The following is a 22089-nucleotide window of genomic DNA, read 5'->3' as shown; positions in this document are numbered from 1 at the left end:
ATAGCCAGAGACTTGGCTGAGTTTAAACACAGAACTTAGGGTTCTCCTTCTCTGGCTCTCTCATCTCTGGGGCTCCTTCCCTCACTCTCTTGGTTATTATTATCCCTCACTCCCTCATAGTTATTCTGGGCTCGCTCTCCTTCCTGGTTCTTCCAGCCAGAGTGATGGTGGGCTGTCTATTGGAATTTCAGCCACGGTAACTGTGGCTACCCTCAGGACAAAACCACAGAAAACAGAATTTACTCTGAGCTGATTACTTGCTCTACATTTCCACTCCTCTCCAAAATATGCAAAGTTCTACCTCCAAAGTCCTCAGGTAGTTATTTTTTTGTATGCTGCCCAGTTATTACTGCTATTTGTAGAGGATTGGTTTGATTAGTACTCATTCCTCTAACAGAAGCTGAAGTCCCAAACTCAGGTTTTTTTTAACCCCTCTATTCTTCTGAAATTTCACCATGATTTTCCAGAGATGTCTTTGTTTTTTTTTCGAGGAAGACTGGCCATATGCTAACATCTGTTGCCAATCTTCCTCTTTTTCTCTTTTTTCTCTGCAAAGCCCCAGTACACAGTTGTGTATCATAGTTGTAGAGCTGTAGCTCTTCTATGCGGGATGCCACCTCAGCATGGCTTGATGATCGGTGAGTAGGTCTGCGCCCAGGATCCAAACCAGCAAACCCCGGACCTTGGACGCAGAATGCACAAACTTAACCTCTACCCCACCGGGCTGGCCCCTCCAGAGATGTCTTAATCACCAATCCAATGGCTTTTCTTAAAGCTTTCATTCTGCTTAATGCTCATTTGACAGTATTTCACACTACTGACCAGCTCCTCTTTCTTCAACCTTTTTTTGGCTACCAGTATAATACTTAGGTTTTCCTCTCAAGTTTTGGTATTTTCATTGGTCCCTCTTCTTCCTAGGCCATAAATGTGGGCATTATCTAAGGTTCAGACATGCGTACACTGTTCTCTCATTATACACCTTTCTTATCATTCACTCTCATGGCAAGTCTATTGAGTATTCATCCCCTAAAGTCTGTATCTTCAGGCCCACCCTCTATCCACAGCCACTTTCAATTCTCCTTCCATCCAATACATTTTCACTCGTTCTGTTCTCTATTTTAGACCACCAAGTTTTAAAACATAACATAATCACCTTATCCTCAAATCTGATTCACACTTCTAATCTTCATTTCCCCTTTTTAATGTAAGGCCATTCTCCTTGGCATCAAAAAATCTTAGCGCAAGATAAAACCTTAAAGAAACTAGGATTAGGCTTTCTTGGAATAGTAAAATCCAAAACAAAAGTGAGAGTCTGACAAAGGGCTACCAACTTTTTATTTTGCGAAGAAAGAACTTAGTAAAAACAACTAACTACCAAGATCTATTATCTTCATGTCAAAAAGGGATGGAAATTTATCAAAAAAGTAGGAGAGAGTTTCAGATTCAGCTTTATAAAAAAGTTATCACTTTGTCCTCAGGACATGATGAGAAGCATGAGAAGCAAAAGCTAGGGGCAGGAATGGGGATTGTGAGGCTGCGGCATGGGGAAAGACAAGGAGGAGAGAATGTTCAATCAGCAACAGCAAGAAGGAAAGCAAGATTTACTGAGGCCATTTGGCCATCCAGCAGAAATACATTCCAGATGATACTTTCAGGGAATATGGACAAGTCAGTGACCCCCTGCAGTATTATTTGGATGAAATGTAGAGGGAAACATGCTGTCCTTAAGGTTAAATAGTGAAGAGCAATTAGGGGTAGAAATAACAGTGGATAAACTGATCCGATATGAAATTACTTAGATGAAAACTGAGTCAGAATACAAAAATCACACCACTACTAATAAACACAATGAGAGAGAGAAAACAAAAGACATCCATCTCAGAATTATTTGGTTTTCCAAAAGGGACTTCTCAGGGAAGAAAAAAAATCAAGGGTTAATGATATAGAATGCCTGGGAATTGCTTTACTATAGTTTTATTAGGGTTCTAGGATACCTTAGAACAAACTATCAAGAGTATGGAAAGATGTATAAGTGGCAACAACAAAGAAATCTTTCAGACAAAAAGTCAGCTTTCCTAACATGGCAAGACTGCCTACGCAAGCAACAGAGAAGTTCAGAGAGCATGACATATTAGGTGTAAATGAGAAATGAGGTCAGCCTTTCCTTCCACTCCCCTGCCTCATTCTAGCAATATCTTAGAAGGGACTACAAATCCAACAAAAGGTTGTTAAAATACAATATTAGGAAAAGTGTTAGCTAAAGATTCTGTGGTTAAATGAAGCTAAGTGCTTTTCTTACTGTTGATTTCAGATCCTATGATACATTCTTGTGCCTTTAAAAATTACCAGAGTACACAGTATGCAGCATTTCACAGGTCTAGCGTTCTATGGAACACCTCAGGAAATGCATCAGGCACCACTCTATCTTTTAACAGATTAGAGTCAAAATTCACAGTTTGCTTTAGACTTGATACAGTAGGTATAGATAAGTAACCTGGAGTAATTTACAGGTATCATGATTTAAAGTATAATGATGTAAAACAATTAATTATCCAATAAATGTGAAAAGGACCTATGAGCAAGCAATATGACGTCCATGCATAAATAAAGGTTCCTGAGGAGATGCTAGAGTATTCTTAGAGCATGACATTTTCTCAGTAGGATGAAAAGTAAATAATTTACTGAGAAAAAAAGCAACATGATTTTTCTAACAGGAAATTATAATCTGGTAAAACCAGTGGTTCTCAAAATATGGTCTAGGATCCCTGGGGGTCCTGAGATCCCTTCAAGGGATCCACTGGTGGGAGAAGGAATCTGCACAGGACCTGAGTGTCCCTGCACATTTTTGCTGTGCATGCCAAGAATACAAGCTCTGATTGTTCTTTACTTGGGATATTTCTCAGGGTTGTGTTTGAAGAAGTAAAGGATGAGGTAACGTCTCCCTCTCAGACGACAAGCAGGCTACTTACTGCTTGCTATAAAATGGTGGGTGTCCCAAGCTCAATGCTCCTCTCCTTTAATGCAACCCATTGCATGTGTAGGCATCCGTCTGGGTCTACTGCATCACCCCTCAGGTGGCACAATGCAAATATAATGCTCTTGCTGAGCTATGAATAATAGACTTTTTTCTCTGTTCCAGAAGTCTTGTGTCTTCTTCCAGCAACTATGAAGCAATCACTGGCTAACTTACTAGCTTGTAAGTAGGGTAAAATCAAATCCCGGAGCCTGAAATCCATGGGGTCAACTACTACCACAATACTATTAGGTGTTATTTGACTTTTTTACTGTGTTGGCATTTATACTGATGATGCAAAAGCAATGGTTAGTAAAATTGCTGGTGCCTGAGTACGACCAAGGCCATGGTACTAAGCTGTCGTCACTGTATTCTTCAATGTCACACACTCAGTAAAAACAGAAGCCAGTTTCACCTAAGAATGTCCTTGATGAGGCTGCAAAAATTATTAATTTTAATCCAAGTTAACATCTTTTTAATATTCTGTGCGATAAAATGGGAAATATACACAAAGGATTTCTGTTTCATACTGAAGTACGAGGGTTGTCTTGGGGAAAAACACTTGTGCAACTGTTTGAGTTGCAAGCTGAACTAGTCACTTTTTTAATGAAATGCCATTTTCACTTGAAAGGATGACTGACATGCGAGCTATGGTTATTCAGATATTTTCTCAAAAGCAAATGAAGTTAGCCTCTCGCTTTAAGAAAAACAACTGACAAGATTTGTTGTCCATAAAAAATTTAAGTTTTCAAGTGAAAATTAAAACTTTGGAAAACTTGTACCTGTTACAGTAAGCTTGACAGCTGCCCAATACTTTAAAGACTTTTCTGATGAGATCAGTGATGATGTTAAATGTGATTTTTAAATATTATATCATGAAATAAGTCATTATTTTGGAAGATTTACATAGCTTAGTAAACCAATATTTTCCAAATGACCAATTCACGATGTCACAAAGTCATGCATAGGTAAAAGATACATTCAAAGTACAAGATAGACCAATGGCTTTTAATGTAGCAGAAAAGTTCACTGGTTTCAGCTTTTACACTGCAGCAAAAATTTAAGAAACTACCACTTAATAGAATGTTAGTGTAGTATCAAAGAAGAATATCCACAATTTCTAGAAAGGTTATTAAAATACTCTTCCCTTTCTCAAATACATATCTGTGTGAGGCTGGATTTTCTTCACACAATTCAACCAAAAAAAAGGAAAAAAAAAACCCACACACAACATATTACAACAGATCAAATGCAAAAGCATTTTGTGACACTGAAAAACAAGAACTTTTAGGATGACAGATTATAATATATTAATAAGAGAAACTAGACTGTTTTGGGGGGCTAGTCCTAACCTATTGAGGTTGAGAGAACAGACTTTCATGCCTTGGTCAAGAGAAATCAGGGCTGAATAGAACATACAAACTCTGTTTTGTGGCCTCTGGAGAAAAGTAGAAAAAAGAAAAATGGGAAATGTGAGAAAGGGTGTAATAGGGGGAAACAAGGGGAGAAAAGCCACAGTAGAGATATTCAAATCTGCTTAGACGCAGGGAAGAGAATTTAAAAAGTGTTATGCCACTTCTCATTTTCTTCTCCCCTCGAAAATTATTATAAAGTGTTATAAGCAAGCAAAAACCCAAAAATGATGTACTGAATTAAAAAACAGAGACCCAGAACAGGAAAGGGTTAGGATGAATTAATAATTCAGATGTGGAAACAAACAAAATTGCCACAACAGAAATTTCAATGTAAATATTAACATGCTTTGGATATCAATATATTTTTTTCCTAAAAGTTGGTGATATATTTATTATGACACTGTGGAAAAAACTCAACTTGAATGAATGAACTGGTTGAAGATAATTTTTTCCTTCTAATCCTTTTTCTGCTAGAGAGTCTATAAACAAAGGCTAGTCTCCAAAGAGGAGTAATACAGAAGTGTTATATATAAAAACAAGGGATATGCGTTCCAGTCTCTAGAAACAAAACCAGGGGAAATGGGACATTTGCTCTGGCTAAGAAGGCAAGGTGCTATACACACACAGGTCTTCTCCAATCCTCTGTAAGCCCCAGCCTAGGTTGGCATGTGTCATTGTTTAGTGGGCAAAATGACCATTTCTATCTAATAAAAGATGATGAAAAAAAGAGTCAAGCATTAAAGAAATACAGGGACTGTATTTACTGTCCTGTAAGTTGTTTTTACAAAGTTGAGGAGTAATGAACATAAGCAGTCAAATGTATTTCAAGTTCTTCTCTTAGAAAAGGTACTATGTGTTTACATGATGTAAACCAGATTTGACTTTCCCACAGAAATCACTTGGTAGTTACATATCTTGACTAATGGTTTAATTTCTAACTTTTGTTCAAATGATGAAAAACATATTTGTCATATAACTGTATATGATACTTTTTTTTTTTCTTTTGCTGAGGAAGACTCACCTTGAGCTAACATCTGTTGCCAATCTTTCCCTACTTTGTATGTGAGCCGCAGCCAGAGCATGGCCACTGGCAGACGAGTGGTATAGGTCCGTGCCTCAGAACCGAACCCGGGCTGCTGAAGCAGAGCACACCGAACTTAACCACTAGGCCACCTGGGCTGGCCCACGATACTCTTATTTTTAAGCTTTTACAATGTACATAAAAACCAAGTATACCTGGACAATATGTAGCAACTAACAAATAAATATAGTTTAAAAGATGTGTAATAGAGAAAGCGTCTAGAGCGTTGAGAGAGGCTAAGGGGGCCTAAAACTCAGATGAAGTTCCCTAAGTGGGAGCTGTACCCGAAGTCCAGAGTATTTGAGATATGAACATTTCAAAGATGGGGATGCCATCCAAGACTTAGACTTGTGAGGCTAGGATTTTATCAGCTGCAGAAGGCCAGAAAGCAGAACAGGGTTCAAGTTCATATACTGCCTACTGAAACTGTCATACATAATAACTGGAGTAATACACCATGGGTAAATGCCTCTCACTGAAGGACTGTTTATAAAATAAAGCAACAAAAAGGTAGGGAGCACTCTGTCCTCTGAAGCCATGAATATGTCATTTAAAAAAACTTATAGTAAATGAAATTGCTCTTTCAAAACCCTCAGTTTTAGCTTTCAGTTTACACTTATATAATGTTCTCCAAAGTGGCCTGGAATAATTTTGTTTTTTGTCGAGAAATTATTATTTTTTCCATTAAAATTTTGTGGAAAATTTAAGTTTACATATCTATGCACACATTAGCAAGATATAGGCAAGTTAAGAATTTGTTTTCCTTTCCCTAGTTGAACTAAATGTTAAGCCCCTGCTCAAGCCTACCTTCAGCTCACTGGGAATTTTCATCCTGAAATTAAGGTCCTATATGTTTTATCTGTACCATAAAATTATAATTAGGATTTCATTTTGTCATATAATGAGAACTTCACATTGTCTTATACTGCTTGCTAATTGCTTCGGGTCTCCAAATCTTTGTTTCTCAAACCAGATTGTAGCTTCTTAAAAGGGATGGATCTTGTCTTACTCTTTTTTTATATTCCTGTCAATAACTAGCAAGACTGGGCAAATAGTTCAATAAATACTTCTTGTCTAAGTGACTGACAAGTGAATTTTTAGACATCAGCTTTCTTCAAACATGTCAGAGCTTCTATATTTACTTGCAACTGCCAGGTACAGCACATCTTATTTCCTTAATGTTAGCACTGATGGCAGCTCCACAGCTACATCACTGTTTTACTATTTTAAACCTACAAAATCCTTCCCGCTCCTCAAAGCTACCCTATATCTGCTGATCTAATCCCATTGAGAGCTACAGTAGAAATTTGCCAACTGTCTCACTGGCATCCTTCAGGAACAACTGCATTCTTTGTATTTTTAAACTTTTGCTTAAAGCTTATAACTCAGATGAAAAAATACATGTATAGAATAACTTAGAAATATCTATAGAAAATCAGAAATGAAGCATAAAATCGGCTCTTTGAACACAGGATCTATTTAAATAGTTAAAAATTCAAATAAACTCACACTATATTTATTGCATATCTTGGATCCTAGAATCTGAAATAACTTTACAACATTCAATAAGTCTATTTTGGTTATTAAATCAAGACTTTAAGCCAGAGGGAAGGGACAACATCTCTGTTCTTTCCGTGGCTGGCAGTGTCAGGTACACAGAAGTTCAGAGTTACTGAATGAGTGAAGAAAATTGACTAATATCCCCAAATTCTTTTATGTATTTTATACTGTTGCTCTCTACATATTTTCTTGCATCAACACACTCTAGACTTTTGTGTAACTTCCCAAGAACAAAAAGTGGGATAGAAAGAGGAGGGCAAACAATTTTTGTCAAACCCTAGACACTCAGCATAGTATTTAGTTTTGCAATTGAAGTGCTTCCCAGAAGCAGTATTATAAAAATCTCTTATTTCCAAGATCATAAAAATGACCCAGTATATTACAATCATACTTTTAAAAAAAGTAAATTAAACAATGCCAATTTATATTTACATTAAAATACAAAATTTGTTACTTAGCTATCAGGACATATGTTACTATGTCTGACAACAGTGTTCTGCAAACAAGAGATAATAGGCTTTGTCAAGAATAAGTGTGTGAATTTTTGTGTTATTTGACTTCCTATACACAATTATTTTCAATTTTTAAAATTGGTTATAAAAAATTAGCAATAACATGCAACTGTTTCTTGGTTCTCTAAAGCACTGCTCAGCTATTCTCCTCTAGAAAGTCTATATTCATATCAGAATTTTTGAAATTGTTAAGATGATAAACTACCATATTTCTTTCCTCTGAGATTAATAAGGATAGGATTGAGGAAGTCAAATTCACTATTAAATTCTCCCAAGTTCCTTTAACCTTTCATTAATATTTATCATATGCTGAATTAAATACTACTCCCCACACATACCCTTGATCTTTGGTACCCTCCTTTGTACACCACAATCTACAATCTCTGATGCTTTTAAAACATGTCTGCAAAATCTCTGACACCCTTCAAGAGGAGGAGCTTATTTCCTTGCCTCTGGAACATTTAGTGACTTATTTCTAATGAACAGAATAAAGTGGAAGTAAAGGCACGTGATTTTAGAGACTAGGTCACAGAAGGCACTGTGGCTTTCTCCTTGCTCTCTCTCGGATCTCTTCTTTTCTTACTTTGAGGAAGTTAACTGCCAGCTTGTGAATAGAGGCCCACATGGAGAGGTCTCCTGCCAACAGTGAGTGAGCCATCTTGGAAGTGGATCCTCTAACCACAGTCAAGCCTTCAGATGACTGAAGCCCTTGCCCACATCCTGACTTCAATCACTTGAGATCCTGCACCAGAACCACCCAGCTAAGTCACTTCCAAATTTCTGACCCACAGAAACTGAGATAATAAATATTGGTTGTTTTAAGCTGTTAAATTTTCAGGCAAATTTGGGGTACTTTGTTATATGATAGATAATACAATACCCCCTTTGCCAAAATCATATCTCATCAAGAAAGACTGTGCAAACTACCATGGTGTACAAGAGGTGAAGGGTATTCCACTAAACTGAGTACTTTTCTCTAATGTCTCTAACTACAGGCAGAGTACTAAGAGTCATCCAATGATAGAGGCTCTGTTGTCTTGACTTATGTCCTTTTAGAAGTGAAAGGATTCCTGCATGCCCTTTATGTAGGATTACCATGAACAGAGGCTGAACTATAAATTTCATGTTTTTCGAATAAAATTTTCTAAAAGGGCCTCTTACCCCTCTCATCGTACCCCTCTTTCCTCCACTCTTTGTCTCATTTTCCAAGGCAGCCAAAGTTGCCATTTGTCATAATGTCCATGGGTCTTTCCCCTCTCAAATATCCTAACCAAATCCTAAACAAAATAAATAGTATAAAGAAAACAAATCCTCAAACCACCCACCAAACAGAAGGAAGAAAGAACTGTGGGTGGTTAGTAGTAGTTTCCTTCTGTTACCAGTTCAAAGCTTTCTACTAACCTACTAATTCATTACAGAAGCTAGGCCAACTGATTGGGAATGTGATTTCTAGAAATCAATTAGTTTTTGAGAAGACTAATAATATAAGAGTATATTGAAAATAGGGAAAAAAAAAGAATTGTACCATTATGTTAGCCATTTCTACATACTGCCTTCCAGTTTTTGTCTTGTATGTAGATGCATAATTTTACAAAATTGTAACCAACCAAAATGGAATCTTTTCATTTTGGAAAAACTTTAATATATCTAAATTATTCAAAGTTCCTTAGGAAAGGATTTTTTTTGTATTGGCTAAAAGTGACTTTAATTATAACTCAGTAAATATAGATCAACATATGCCAATGAAAAAGATTTTAATTTCAATTGCTTGATTGGCCAATATTTTTCTAAATTAGGCCTCATTTTTTACAATGAATATATAGCCATCTCTCAAATATTCAATAAATCCAACTTATCCATTCTTTTAGAATATATTTCCTCTTCTCTTTAATCCATTATATATTTATGCTCATTAGCAGTGTGGCTCTAGATATATAAAGGAAGACGAGAAATCTCAAATATAAGACAGCTAATTTTTATTAAATGGTTATAGTACAAGAAGATTGAATTGATGAGCTATTCAAAGTATTAAATATGTGGCTGTCACATGACTCCTTCTCCTTTTATTAAAGATAAGAGAACTCACTGAATTTAGATTTATTTCCTACTCGGAGCTTTACATTTTTTCTTCTTATTGTCTGTCCACAAATAAAGTTACAATTGATTGCATTGCAACAGTATTAAGTCTTTGAAAATAAGCTATCTCTGACATGATTTCTGTTTCTTACACTTAATTTCAGCCCAGGTATCCAGATATATATTTTAGAGATAAAAGATACCTTACAAAATTAAAACAAATGTAATTTAAAAAAGAATTCTGTTGAACGTTCCCTTTGAACACTTACTGAATGAAAAATGAACTTTAAACTTTCATAAATAAAGACAAATTATCCAAATTTAAACTACATAAACTAAATTATTAATAGATATATTACAGCCTTTCACATCATCCCTTTTGTACTAAGATTGCTATTTTAAAAAATACCTTCTATATATTTTGAACTGGAGATATTCTATTACTGTCAAAGAAATGTTATAACTGGAATAAATATAAGAATTCTGATTAAAAATTAGTGGTAAATAATGACATTTAGAAGCCCCTGAAACAGAAAAATGGACTGTAAATATTGTTTACTTAAGCATTATATTTATAAGTCAGCACTTTACAGTAGTTCAGTAATTTTACAATGTACTATAATAGACTCAATCATAAAATTATATTCCAAAACTCAGAATCACTGTTTCTGAATTTTGTCTTTTGTAACATAAACCTGAACGTATTCCAGTGCCATGGTTTCTTGTATTTATCAGCATTTTTAGATAAATGGAAATTGGAGTAGGGGTGAAGAGAGCTGAATGATTCAAATAAAAACACAATAATAATTTTGAATAAAAAAAGTGAATTGGGAGATACTAAAGAGAACTTCTTATTCTAAAATTTTTATTTATAGAAAAGTGTCAAAATTGAATTTCTCAGAATTGATGTTAAATAAAAACAAGTTAAGATAGTCTTAGTTATGGGATCATATCTGAATAATCCTGACACACAAAGCTAAAATCTCCTACCTTATTTAGAAGGAAAGGAATAAATATAGCATTCTTGACTTAATTGGTTTGGTGGATGGATGTTAAGAGTCCTCATTTGTTAAGAGATCTTATTTTATTTAAAAGCTGTTTCATCCCACTAAAACCTAACTCATCTCATTTAAAAAATTCCTTTTTAAACATAAAATTTCAATGATTCAGAAAAACATGGAGAATAATATAATATACAGCTATACATCCACTACTCTGTTTAACAAGTGTTAACATTTTGCCATATCTGCTTCAGACATTTTCTTCAAAAAAAGAAGTTACAGATACAAGCTAAGCCCTCCTTTATTCCCTTCCCAGAATCACCAGTCTCTTCTCTCCCCAACTGTGGAGGTGATCATTTTTCTAAAGAAGATGTATACCCTTCCTGTCCATGTTTTTATACTTTTACTACATATTTGTGTTTTTATAAACAATGTCATAATGTTTCATATGTTTTAAAAATTTACATAAATCATTCCCATTTTATCACTTTGTAATTTCCATTTTTTGCTCAACATTTCTTTTGAAATCTAGGCATACTAATTTACAAATATTTAATTTTTCTAAAGTGTTTCACTGTAAAGATGTACCATTCTGCTATTGGATGTTTAGGTTGTTTCTAACCAATGCAGCATGAATATCCTTGTACATGTCTCTTTGCAGATATGGAATATTCCTTTCTATATTGCTTTAATGAAGACTTTTGCTTAAGCTGGTTAGGTGGATTTTTTTTTTTTTTAGGTAATTAAGCACAGGCCATTGAAGAAAAAACTAGAATGCTATTTTCTAATCCAGAATTATCTGTCTTACTATCTATCTTAGTTTAATCCTTTACTTCTTCGTTAAATCTTTTATTTCTTTGTTAAATGCCTGTGAGATAGAAAAGAGAAAACTAGGAAACATGAAATCTAGGCCTTTATTTTACTTGGAAATAGTGTTTCTATTTAGGGACATGTAAGTCATTTGTTTGTATATACAGAACTTCTGTTTAGAATTCCAGTTGATCCACCTCAGGAAAATAAAATGAGGAAGATGTGTTATGTTCAGCATTTGTATGTTGCCTTTTGCGGAAGCAACGTTAGGATTGAAAAGACTCTTGTCCACTTTCTCCCCTGCTCCTGCCCACCAAAACTGTGAAAGAATACTGACTAGAAAATAATTTAGGAAGTCTGTGGAACCTGATTTCTCATTTCTTATTTCCTTTAGGGAATAAATCGGCAGCACAGTCTACCTTTGATTCTTTTTCTCTTGGTATTCCTGATTTCACTTTATCAAGTGGCTGATCAAGAGTCAAATTATTCTTCCTTGCTTCACTGTCTTCAAGCAGGGGAACAAAGCCATAACTGTTATCTGTAAGACAAAAACCTTCTGGATATAAGTAGGAAACCCTTGTTTTTGGTACCACCTAAAAAAGTAAAAAGAATACAAAACCCAAATCCCTAATTTTAAACAGTAGACATTTTAAACTATGAGTTTTAAAAATTCTTTAGATAATAGTTACTTTGACAATTTAGATTTGCCCATTTAGATTTTGGCATATTTGCTTCATGTTGGTCTTTTTCATTTTCACTAAACACACAAAACCCCTACTCTTCCAAAATCAGTGGTGTGTAGAACTTAGAAAACTAGAAGTATGCTCTTTGTGGACCATCAGCAATAACAAATTTTTATATAAGTTGTATTATCAGGTATGCATTTCTTGTTTGAGATAATTATTTGCATAAGTACTCCATGCTTAGTATAGGACAATTAGAAAATGCAGACATGCCAAAAAGAATAAAAAATAAAAGTTACCCACAATTTTTATCATCTGTGAATTATTTCTGTTAATATTTTGGTTTATATTTTATCACAGTTTTTCTTTTCCTATACATATAAATTCACACAAGAATTTTTTGCATAAATAAAATATTTATTTTTGTATCCTGCTTTGCTCATTTTGCTATATATCATGAATAGTCTCATATTAGCAAGTTAACATCTATTATCATTCCTTTTCTTGGCTACACAGCTGTTTATTATATGAGTGACTGTAATTTAACTGTTGGATGTCTCTTTATTTCTAGTTTTTTATTTTAGAAATTATACTGTGATGAGTATCCTTGCATATATATCTTTGAGTACTTGAACAAATATTTTCTTATGATATATTCTTAGGACTTGAATTTTTGGTGTAAAAGGCACAGGCATTTTAAAAAGCTTTTGCTATTTATTGGCAAATTGTCTTCTAGGAAGTTTTATCAACTTAGAGCTCCACCATATAGTATATGTGAATGTCCATTTTCCCATATTCTGCAAGTGTTCATTTCTTAAATACCATACCACAGTTATTAAAAGAACAAAACTATGGAGAAAAAGCAGAGAAATAAAATAGAAAAACTTGACTTCCACCTTTCTTTCCTCCAAGAGAGTCAAGAAATATATAAAAAATTAACATGAACATACCTCGACTGGAATTCACAAGAAGTAACTGTGATTTTAGCTTGTCAATAATAGTTTGTTGAAGTGACAGCTGTTCCTGTTGCTCACGTATTCTCTGCTCATAGTTCTCAGTCTGCTGACATAAAAACCAGTTAGCCTGCTATTTACCGATAGACATGTACATACATTTATTTACTGTCCATTAATAATTATATATAGATATGAGTTGCCCATATTGCCATTTCCTAGGTATTAAGCATTTATTTATGAGCTAAAAACTGGCTCCAGCAATGTATTTATAATCCTTACAAACATCAGTGATTTAAAACACTGTAAAATTTTAAAAATCATCTTAATTAAAGAAATTTCACTAAAGAGTTCAAAGTATGGTTTGGATAAAACCAGTCAGGATAAAAACTGTAATTCAGAATTTAATCCTTAATGATAACAAAAAAAACCATGAATGATAAAATTGATGCTATATTACAGTTATTCTATAAAAATACCCACTAACTTAAAAAAGTTATGATTTCATGTCTTTTAAATAAACACACTTTTGAATTTATTTTTAGAGCATAAAAACACAAAGGAAGTAGCTATAACTAAGACACTATGAAAATCAAAGAGACAAGTACAAATCATAAAATTATACTGACCATAAACTTCTAAGATTAAGTTCTAAGAAGTCAAGAGAACACATGGTTAATTTTTAGTGGATACCTTAAATACCACAATTTCTCTTATATTTTTAATCCATTCATCTTGCTATTTTTATTGCAGTGGTTACGAGAATTAGCAATGAAAGAAGATACAAGTTTGCATTAGAGAACAGAGATATTGCAAACCTTCAAGCAAATTTGAAAATGCTGCATTACAATTACCAAATTAGTACAAAGTCTTAAAAATGTATTAGCAAAAACTAACAGAGAATTCTTTACCAATTTCTATCACTGGAGGAACAAATAAATAAATGAGAAATTGTAAATTCCCTGAAATATGAAATGGGGTCTTAATAATCTTGGAATGTCCTTCACTAGATACTAAATATTTGATTTTGAATTGATTCTTAATCAAAGTTCAAAATTAGTGAAGTTCTATTATTTTCAGAGACCAACAAGCCTAAAGTTCTGTATAAATTACACAGCTGTTCCTAGATTCCCAAATTAAATTACCTGAAGAAATTAAAGCAAAATAACACATTTTCTCAAATAAAAGGTGAAATTTTATAATACACTTCAAACATGAATAACTGACAGAGCTGATAAGTAACACCAAAGATGGTGTGTCATCTTTGCATGTTGCCTGAGGGTAGTCTTATATAACTTGATATTCCCATAACTCTGCAAAGTAACTTATACATGGGAGGTATTCAGTACATGCTTATTGAAAAAAAAAAATAAAGGAAATAAAGAATTCAAGTTAAAAAAAAAAAGAATCCACGTAAGTTTTATTATGAAAAGAAGAATGAATCTTGTGAGTCCATCTGAATCATATGTCCTATGACTATGAGTATCAGTACTGAACCTTAGATACCAAAATCCAGTTTAGGGCCAGGTTTCCCAGGACAAGATATCTTATTCCTATGTAAGTTTACACTCAAGCCCCTAGAAAGAGTGGGTAGGTTGACAGAAAGAAGGAGTCGAACATCTACATCAAATTCTGTAATAACTTAAATTTACCTGGGCTATACAGAGCCACCAGTGCTGAGGAATCAGCAAACAAGTTGATGTTGCAGTCTTCTCTATCTACTTCTCTGTATTTGGAACTTTCTCCAAAGAACTCGAAGCTCTTCATGAACACTGGCTGTTCTTTACTACGCTGATAGGTATATCACATTATACCTATCAAATATCACATATGTATATCACATACTATATTTTGATAGGTATATCACATTCTACTATCCACACATTAAGTAACCAGTACAAAAAACTTAGCAAGTTAGAGATAGGCCCAGAATAAATGTATGTTATTCAACCTCAGCCCATTCTCCATCTACTATATATTTTTTCCCCCACCTTAATGAAAAACCAAATGACCTGTATTTTCTTTTGGAACCAACTCAGAAAGCCTCTGCCAGGTAATTTTCATCTTCTAGTCTCTGGCTTAAAAGCATACTTTAGCACATCTGCATATAACATATTATAATAAATAAATAATGCTGAAAATGTATTCATTAGCTGGGAAAAGTCAATAGCTCAACAACTATTTCGAGTTGAAATTTTGAACTATTTCTTAAACCACTTAATAAAGTACTTCATAAACTCAAGAAAATTCTGTAATAATTTAAAAACTGATACTCTGAAAGTATAGCAGGGCAAATATAACAGCAATGGTCCACGTTCTCTTACTGCTCTCTCCACATACGTACATTATAGAAATTATAGCATTCTAGTTTAATTGTATGTATGTCTGATTTCTCTTTAGATTATGACCTCCTCAAGGGCAGAGACTGTTTTCTCCTGATATCTCTAGAGTATAGCAGATTGCCTGGCACGTATTGAGATGCTCAGTAAATATTAGTTGAGTGAATAAACTAATCAAGTGGTTAAAGAACTATCAGAGAAATAGATATGCCTTCAGAAGTGATCTGAAGGAATGGAGAAAAGGTTTTGCTTATATTTCTATAAAGGAAACACAAAAAATGAAGACATTTTTGGTTGGTAGGTGAATAAGACAAAAGGAAATTAAGTTTGAGAAGATGGATGCAAAAGATAGGCAATGTCTGAAGATTTTTTTTTTTTGGAACAAAAGGGAAGTTATACTGTCAGAAAAAAAAGTACTAATTTGAGAAGAGAAAATACACATTCAGAAAATAGTATAAAGATTTTGACCACAAGGGAAAATGAGAGGGAAAGTCCAGAAGAGGATATTATATCAAATTGGGAAATAACCGGAATTCTGTTTATTTGCTATGTTTGGAAACTAACAAAGTTTCTTTTTCTTTTTATTAAATGCTTTTGTTCACTGAACAGATCTGAATAAACTTATAACCTGAAAAGTCCTTTTAAAAGGTCAGATAATTGTTGCATTGTCACAGTATTTTTAAAAAAACAATACAATTACAAAGCAAGTACACTCCAGCATTATCAAAGACCCCACAAAACAGAAAAATCACTAACAACCACATTGAAAATGTACAACAGCAATGTCTTGTCAACACTTCTGTACAGAGCACAGACATGACAGCTAAAACAGACAGAAGAGAAGATGCTTTTGACAGCCAGTGTGTGTGAATGATTCTTTGAGTCAGATGGCAGCAACAAGTTACCAACTAGGAGATCTGCATGACAACTAACCATCCATCTGTATCAAACACCATCTGGCCAAGATGACTCTGGCTTCTGTGTATTTGACACTCCTTCCAATTCCAAAGACTAGCAAAACAAGTGGTCTACCAGCATCTAAAGAGGTAAACAGGTACTTAGGTACTTGTGCCATATGTACTTTGTATTCTTTCTCAGTGTTCAAAAGAAAACTTAAAACAATGGTGATAAAATATAGTACATATCTTAAATTTATTAAAAATGGTTGTCCATACATTCTCTGGACTATCATAAAGCAAAAAGCTTAAGAAATGTCCCTTTATCCAGGCAAAATTTCAATCCATTTTCAAACCTAAGGCAGCATATTCTCGATAACTTTGGACATACAGCTGCTCAAGTTTTCATGAGTTTCATAAATACTAAAACAGAGTTCTAGAAATTGAATTTTTTCCTATTGCTGAAACTGAAAATTCTCATTTTTCATATTTTCCAAAGCACTTATTTCTACATGGGGAAAACAAAAAGTTCAAGAGTCCTTAAGTCATCTGTAATACTCTAAATAGGTCAAACATTATCTCTTCTCATCCTCAAGAACTAATCTCAATATTCTGAAAAATACCATTGTTTTCCTTCAAATATAAAAAGAACAGGAATTTAATAAATGCTGAATGGATTAAAAAAAAAGAAACAGTCTCAATTTAAAAAGCTTTCAAATGGTTCCAAGATTAACAAAGAGAATGAAAGCTTTATTGAAGGATTTGCTTGGCTACCACAAATGCTCTCAGTAGGGAGCTCTCCCGTTCATGAAGGAAGATAATTAAATATTCCCATAATTAAATAAATATGTATCTTAATACATAGCACTTTAGATACAAACTGTCTTGAAACTTTGGTAAACTAAATATCAACTTCAATTTTAAGTTAAAAAAAATGAGATTGTATAGGATTAGCAACTCAGAGATCCTGGTATACAGCTCATTCTTCAACCATTCTCTTTTATATTCTCTTATAACTAGGTTATAAACCCTGCCCTCCCCCACCATCCTGATACCAAGACTTATCTAGGAGATCTGTAATTTGACAGATCAGATTATCAATATGGTTATCTACTATTAGGTGACAGTGCTGCCACCAATTTCTCAGCATGCCAAATGGCATACTATGACAAACTATTTTTATTTTACAATCATGTGTTTTGGTCCTGATTAATTTACTTCGCCTCTTGGTTTCTTCCTCTTTGAAATGAAAATAATATTTACCTGAAGGATTGAAGGAGAGAGCATGCATAAAATATCTGACACATAATAAGCTCTCTGCAAATGTTAGTTCTTTTCCTTTAATAACGAGCAAGGTATCTACATAATATGTTACTGTAGCATGTAGTGCACACATCCATTAACTAAAGCTCTGGTTAACACCGAACACAGACAATTTGTCACCAGACTTACCACACAACCACGCATGCTCTAAGCCAGTTTTCTCGGTGTTTCTTATAGTTCAGTGTAACCTAGGACTCAGAAGTTTCTTTTTAAGACATCAGTGTGGTATATCTCCATTGAATCAAAAACGTTCTTTCAAGCAAAAAAACAAAAAAACTCTGGTTGTTCAAAGTTTATAAAGAGACAAAAGAGGCTCAAAAATGATTAAGGAACAATTAATGGCTGTTAAAAATCACAAAAGTAGCACATTTGTTGAAAAAATCCAAAAACAACAAAATGTCCACTACAGAAACCTAGATATGTAGAAAGTAAAAAGTGACACTCTCTTCTTTTACTTTGCCTTCCATTCCTCCTCAAAGGTAACTACTATTGACACTTCGGTACGTGCCCTTTCAGAACTTCTCTGTACATGCATATGCATCTTTTTTTTTTTTTTTTTGTGAGGAGATCAGCCCTGAGCTAACATCCGCCAATCCTCCTCTTTTTTTGCTGAGGAAGACGGCCCTGGGCTAACACCGGTGCCCATCTTCCTCCACTTTATATGGGACGCCGCCACAGCATGGCTTACCAAGCAGTACTTCGGTGCGCACCCGGGATCCAAACCAGCGAACCCCGGGCCGCCGCAGCGGAGCGCGCGCACCCAACCGCTTGCGCCACCGGGCCGGCCCCTGCATCTTATTTTTTTAAAAAAGTAAAGGGAATTATTCTGCAACCAAATTTTTCAGCAACAACATTATCATCATATGATCATTTCACTGAATACTTACTATGCACCAAAATCAGAGAGCTTTATTTTATCTCATTTAATCCTTAAACTAACCTTCCGAGGAGATTATTTCCCACATTTTACAGATAAGAAAACTGAGGCACCAAGAGGTACAAAATAACTTGTTCAAGGTTTCTCAGTAGGTAGTAGAGCTGAGATTTGAATCCAGGTTTGCCTGACCACAATGCCCAAAAGCCCCTAAATAACCACCATGGCATATCATGTGAGGATATCTAGCTCCACCAAGGTCCTCTTTTTTGCTATATACTCTCCCCTTAGGCAATCTCATCCCCAGTGGCTGGTTATGTCAGACTCTCAAATTTCTCCTTACAGCCCAGACTTGTCTTCTGAGCTTTAGATCTATGTGGCCAAGTGATACTGGGAAAGCACTTCAAATTTTACTTATTCAAAACTGATGATCTCCTCCTTCCAACTACCATCCCCCCCAACCCCACCTCCCCTGCAAAATTGGCTCCTTTGCTTGTATTCCTTCTCTCAGTATATGGCACCACTGTCTATCCAGAAAGCTATAACCATCCTTGACATCTACTTGTTCTACAGCCTATCCATGACCAAGTGTCAATTTTAATCTTAAATATGTCTTAAATCTATCCACTTTTTCATCTCCAATGTAGCCATCACAGTTCAAGACATCACAACCTTAATGAACTACTGCAATAGTCTAACTGCTCTCCCTAAATCTATCAGTCAATCCATTTTTCCACACTGTAGCCATTGTGTTCTTTGCAAAATGCAAATCTAATCATAACACCCATTCTTTCCTCCCACTCCTCCCCCTACAAAACCTTAAATGGCTTCCTATTGCTCTTAGAATAAAGAACCAAAAGTCCTTAATATGGCCTCTAAGACCCTACATAGTCTTGCCCCTGACTCTTTTCATCGTACTTTTCCCTTATACTTTCAGTTCTTTTAGGCCAATTGGTCTTTATCACGCAGGTCCCTATACCTGGAAAGCCCCCCAAGCTTGCCCTTTCAAAAATCACTTCATAAAGATTGTCTTCTCTGACCTCCTAGTTAGGTCAAGTGCCTAATAGACATTCTAACAGCAGTTTATCTTTCTTCCTGATACTTATCAGAGTTTGAAACTTGACATTTATGAGATTGTTTGACTAGTTTCTGCTTGACTAGACTGTGCCACCATTCCATAAAGCAGGGAGTATGTCTGCTTATCATTGTAGACCCAGTACTTACAGTAGTTCCAATACCATATATTGTGTAGGTGCTCAAAATATCTTGGAAGAGACAGTATAATTTAAACATTCCTAATTATTAATGGATCTTCTTGAACATAAATCCTAGCTTACCTGTCTAAAAGTTCTGACAGAACATATTTCTGGAAATAAAAACTTGGAACAAAGGATACAAACATTTTAAATTCTGATAGGTGGAAAACGAGTCTATGGCAAAGCACTGACAATGTACAATTGAAGAAATAAATCTTCAATCAGAAAGAGCCAGAAGCACCATAATTCTAATACCAGTAGCTTCAATAGAAAAAAACCAGAGTGAACTGCTCTATTTCCACTGACACTTTACACAGAGATATATGTTTTTGGGGAACAAAGAAAGGAAAAAAAGAAATGGCCTCATTATTTAGTAAACAATAATGGGGCCATTTACATCTTAAGTGAAAGTAAAGGCATTTTTTTCATAAAGTATTACCTACAATAAAGGCATTTTATGCCTTCATGCAATCCTTTAAAACATGTTTTACAAGCTTTTAGAGGTAACATAAGCTTTGAGGCTAAGAGTTTTCATTTCAGATGGGTTAAGACTAGCTCTAGAATAAAGCAATCTGACAACACAGTCCTTATGGTTTTATATTTATTGTCAGAAAAATGTTTGGATCCATAATTTACGCTAAAAAGACAGACCACAGTCAAATCTAGTCTTATTCGAGCCCTTCACCTTAGATTCACTGGTTAGTCAAGAAGGCTTTTTGCTTAGCAAATGGGATGGTTTTAAATGTTCTGTATCCTTCACCTTTCTTATCAATACAAAGAAAAAGCAATTTATGGCACAGCACCTGAACTATCTTAGAATTATGGAGATTTCTTCCTTTCTATACAAGACATTGTTGATTTTTCTCTTTTAATCAAGAACTGGACAAGAAGAGACAAATATGTTTTATTCCATATTTCCTTCTCAACAAGGAGATTTATATTTTTGGATTACATAATACAAAGGATCTTGGGACAAGCAGGATATCAGCTGTAGGAATTTTTCTGTAACTTAAAATCATTTATGAGTACGGTAATCTGACTTTCAAATGGCAATCAGTTTTAAAATTTCCAGATGTTTTTATTATTTTAATTGATTCTTCTCTTGGAAAGATAGAAAGAAGCAATAGAGGGTACTTAAGTCTTTATTAAATATATTTGGTTTCTCCCACAGAACAGTGGCAGAAACTGATGACAAGCAACTTAGTATAAGTAATAAAATTGATTAAACATTTAATTCTACATTACGGAATCTTGTGATATTTGAAACTCTCCAGGTAACTTTAGCCTAGTCGACCACAAGATGTGGCAAAGATGGCTAATTACTCCCCCCATATACATTCTTCTTTCATTCAGCAATATAGACTTTTAGCTGGGTACATGGTCATCCAGCTAGAGAATACATTTACCAGCCTCCCCCACTACTAGGTGTGACCATGTAACTAAGTTCTGGCTAACAGGATGTGAACAGAAGTGACCCATACAAATTCTGGACCACACCATTAAAAGGAAGCTGTCTGTTCTTCCCTGCTTCTCTCTTTCTTTCTTCTCACTGGCAGGGAAATAGTAACAAGTAGAGCAGTCCCTGTGATTCCAGAGAGGAAACTATATTTCAAGGCATAGTTGAGGTGCCTTCTTCGCCCTGGCTACTCACTTCTGGACTGTTATATGAAAGAGAAATAAACTATCTTATTTAAGTACAGTATTTCTTGGTCTCTTTGTAACAACAGCTTATCCTATACAATAACTAATTCAGGGGGCAAGCCTACTCTACCACTGCCCTATATAATAGTACCTTCTCTTATTCTGTAAGCACATTAGAAGTTGGGTATGTCAGGGACTATTGTGATTAAAATGTTCCTCTACTTTGGAAGTCAGAAGACCTCTTAGTGTGGGCACATATGAATGCTTATACAAGGCAAGAAACAGAATAAGCAATATTAGACTGTGAACCCTTTTAAGTACACGCTCTATGTTTTATCTTTGAATCCCTAGCATTTATTATGTGCCTGGCACATCATAAACTGTTTGTAGGATGATTGAAAGAAATATTAATAGCAAGCTTTATACTCTAGCCTCTTTTGGCAAGAGATGTATAAGTCACAGAGTAAGAATTCATCCAAGAAAAGAGGAAACTAAATTAGGTTATTCAATGGCAAGTAATGAGTTTGAAAACCTGAAACGGGCTGTAATTTAGCTAGGTTAGTATAAAGGATATGGACTTTCAAGTCAGATAAACCTAGTGGCAGTACAGATTCTGCCACTTAGGTTGAAAAACTAACTTAGTTCTGCATCTCAGT

General features: G+C 34.7%; 1 protein-coding gene across 11 annotated transcripts in view; it reads right to left on the bottom strand.

Moving 5' to 3' along the window:
* Nucleotides 1-22089, bottom strand: part of TANK (TRAF family member associated NFKB activator) — a 90326-nt gene that overhangs the window by 17764 nt on the left and 50473 nt on the right. For 7 of the 11 annotated variants that reach the window (XM_058549091.1, XM_058549086.1, XM_058549085.1 and 4 more), the window contains 2 exons: nt 13102-13213; nt 11888-12021 (listed from right to left, as the gene is read on the bottom strand). In XM_058549091.1, the coding sequence (XP_058405074.1) occupies nt 11888-12021; nt 13102-13213 (246 nt within the window). The remainder of the gene's footprint in view (nt 1-11887; nt 12022-13101; nt 13214-22089) is intronic. The other 4 variants (XM_058549094.1, XM_058549095.1, XM_058549093.1 and 1 more) reach the window with 3 other exon arrangements.

The sequence above is a fragment of the Diceros bicornis genome, chromosome 10 (assembly GCF_020826845.1).
Source record: "Diceros bicornis minor isolate mBicDic1 chromosome 10, mDicBic1.mat.cur, whole genome shotgun sequence".
NCBI lineage: Eukaryota > Metazoa > Chordata > Mammalia > Perissodactyla > Rhinocerotidae > Diceros > Diceros bicornis.
Note: the sequence above shows the minus strand (reverse complement) of the source record. Positions and strands in the feature narration are given on the sequence as shown.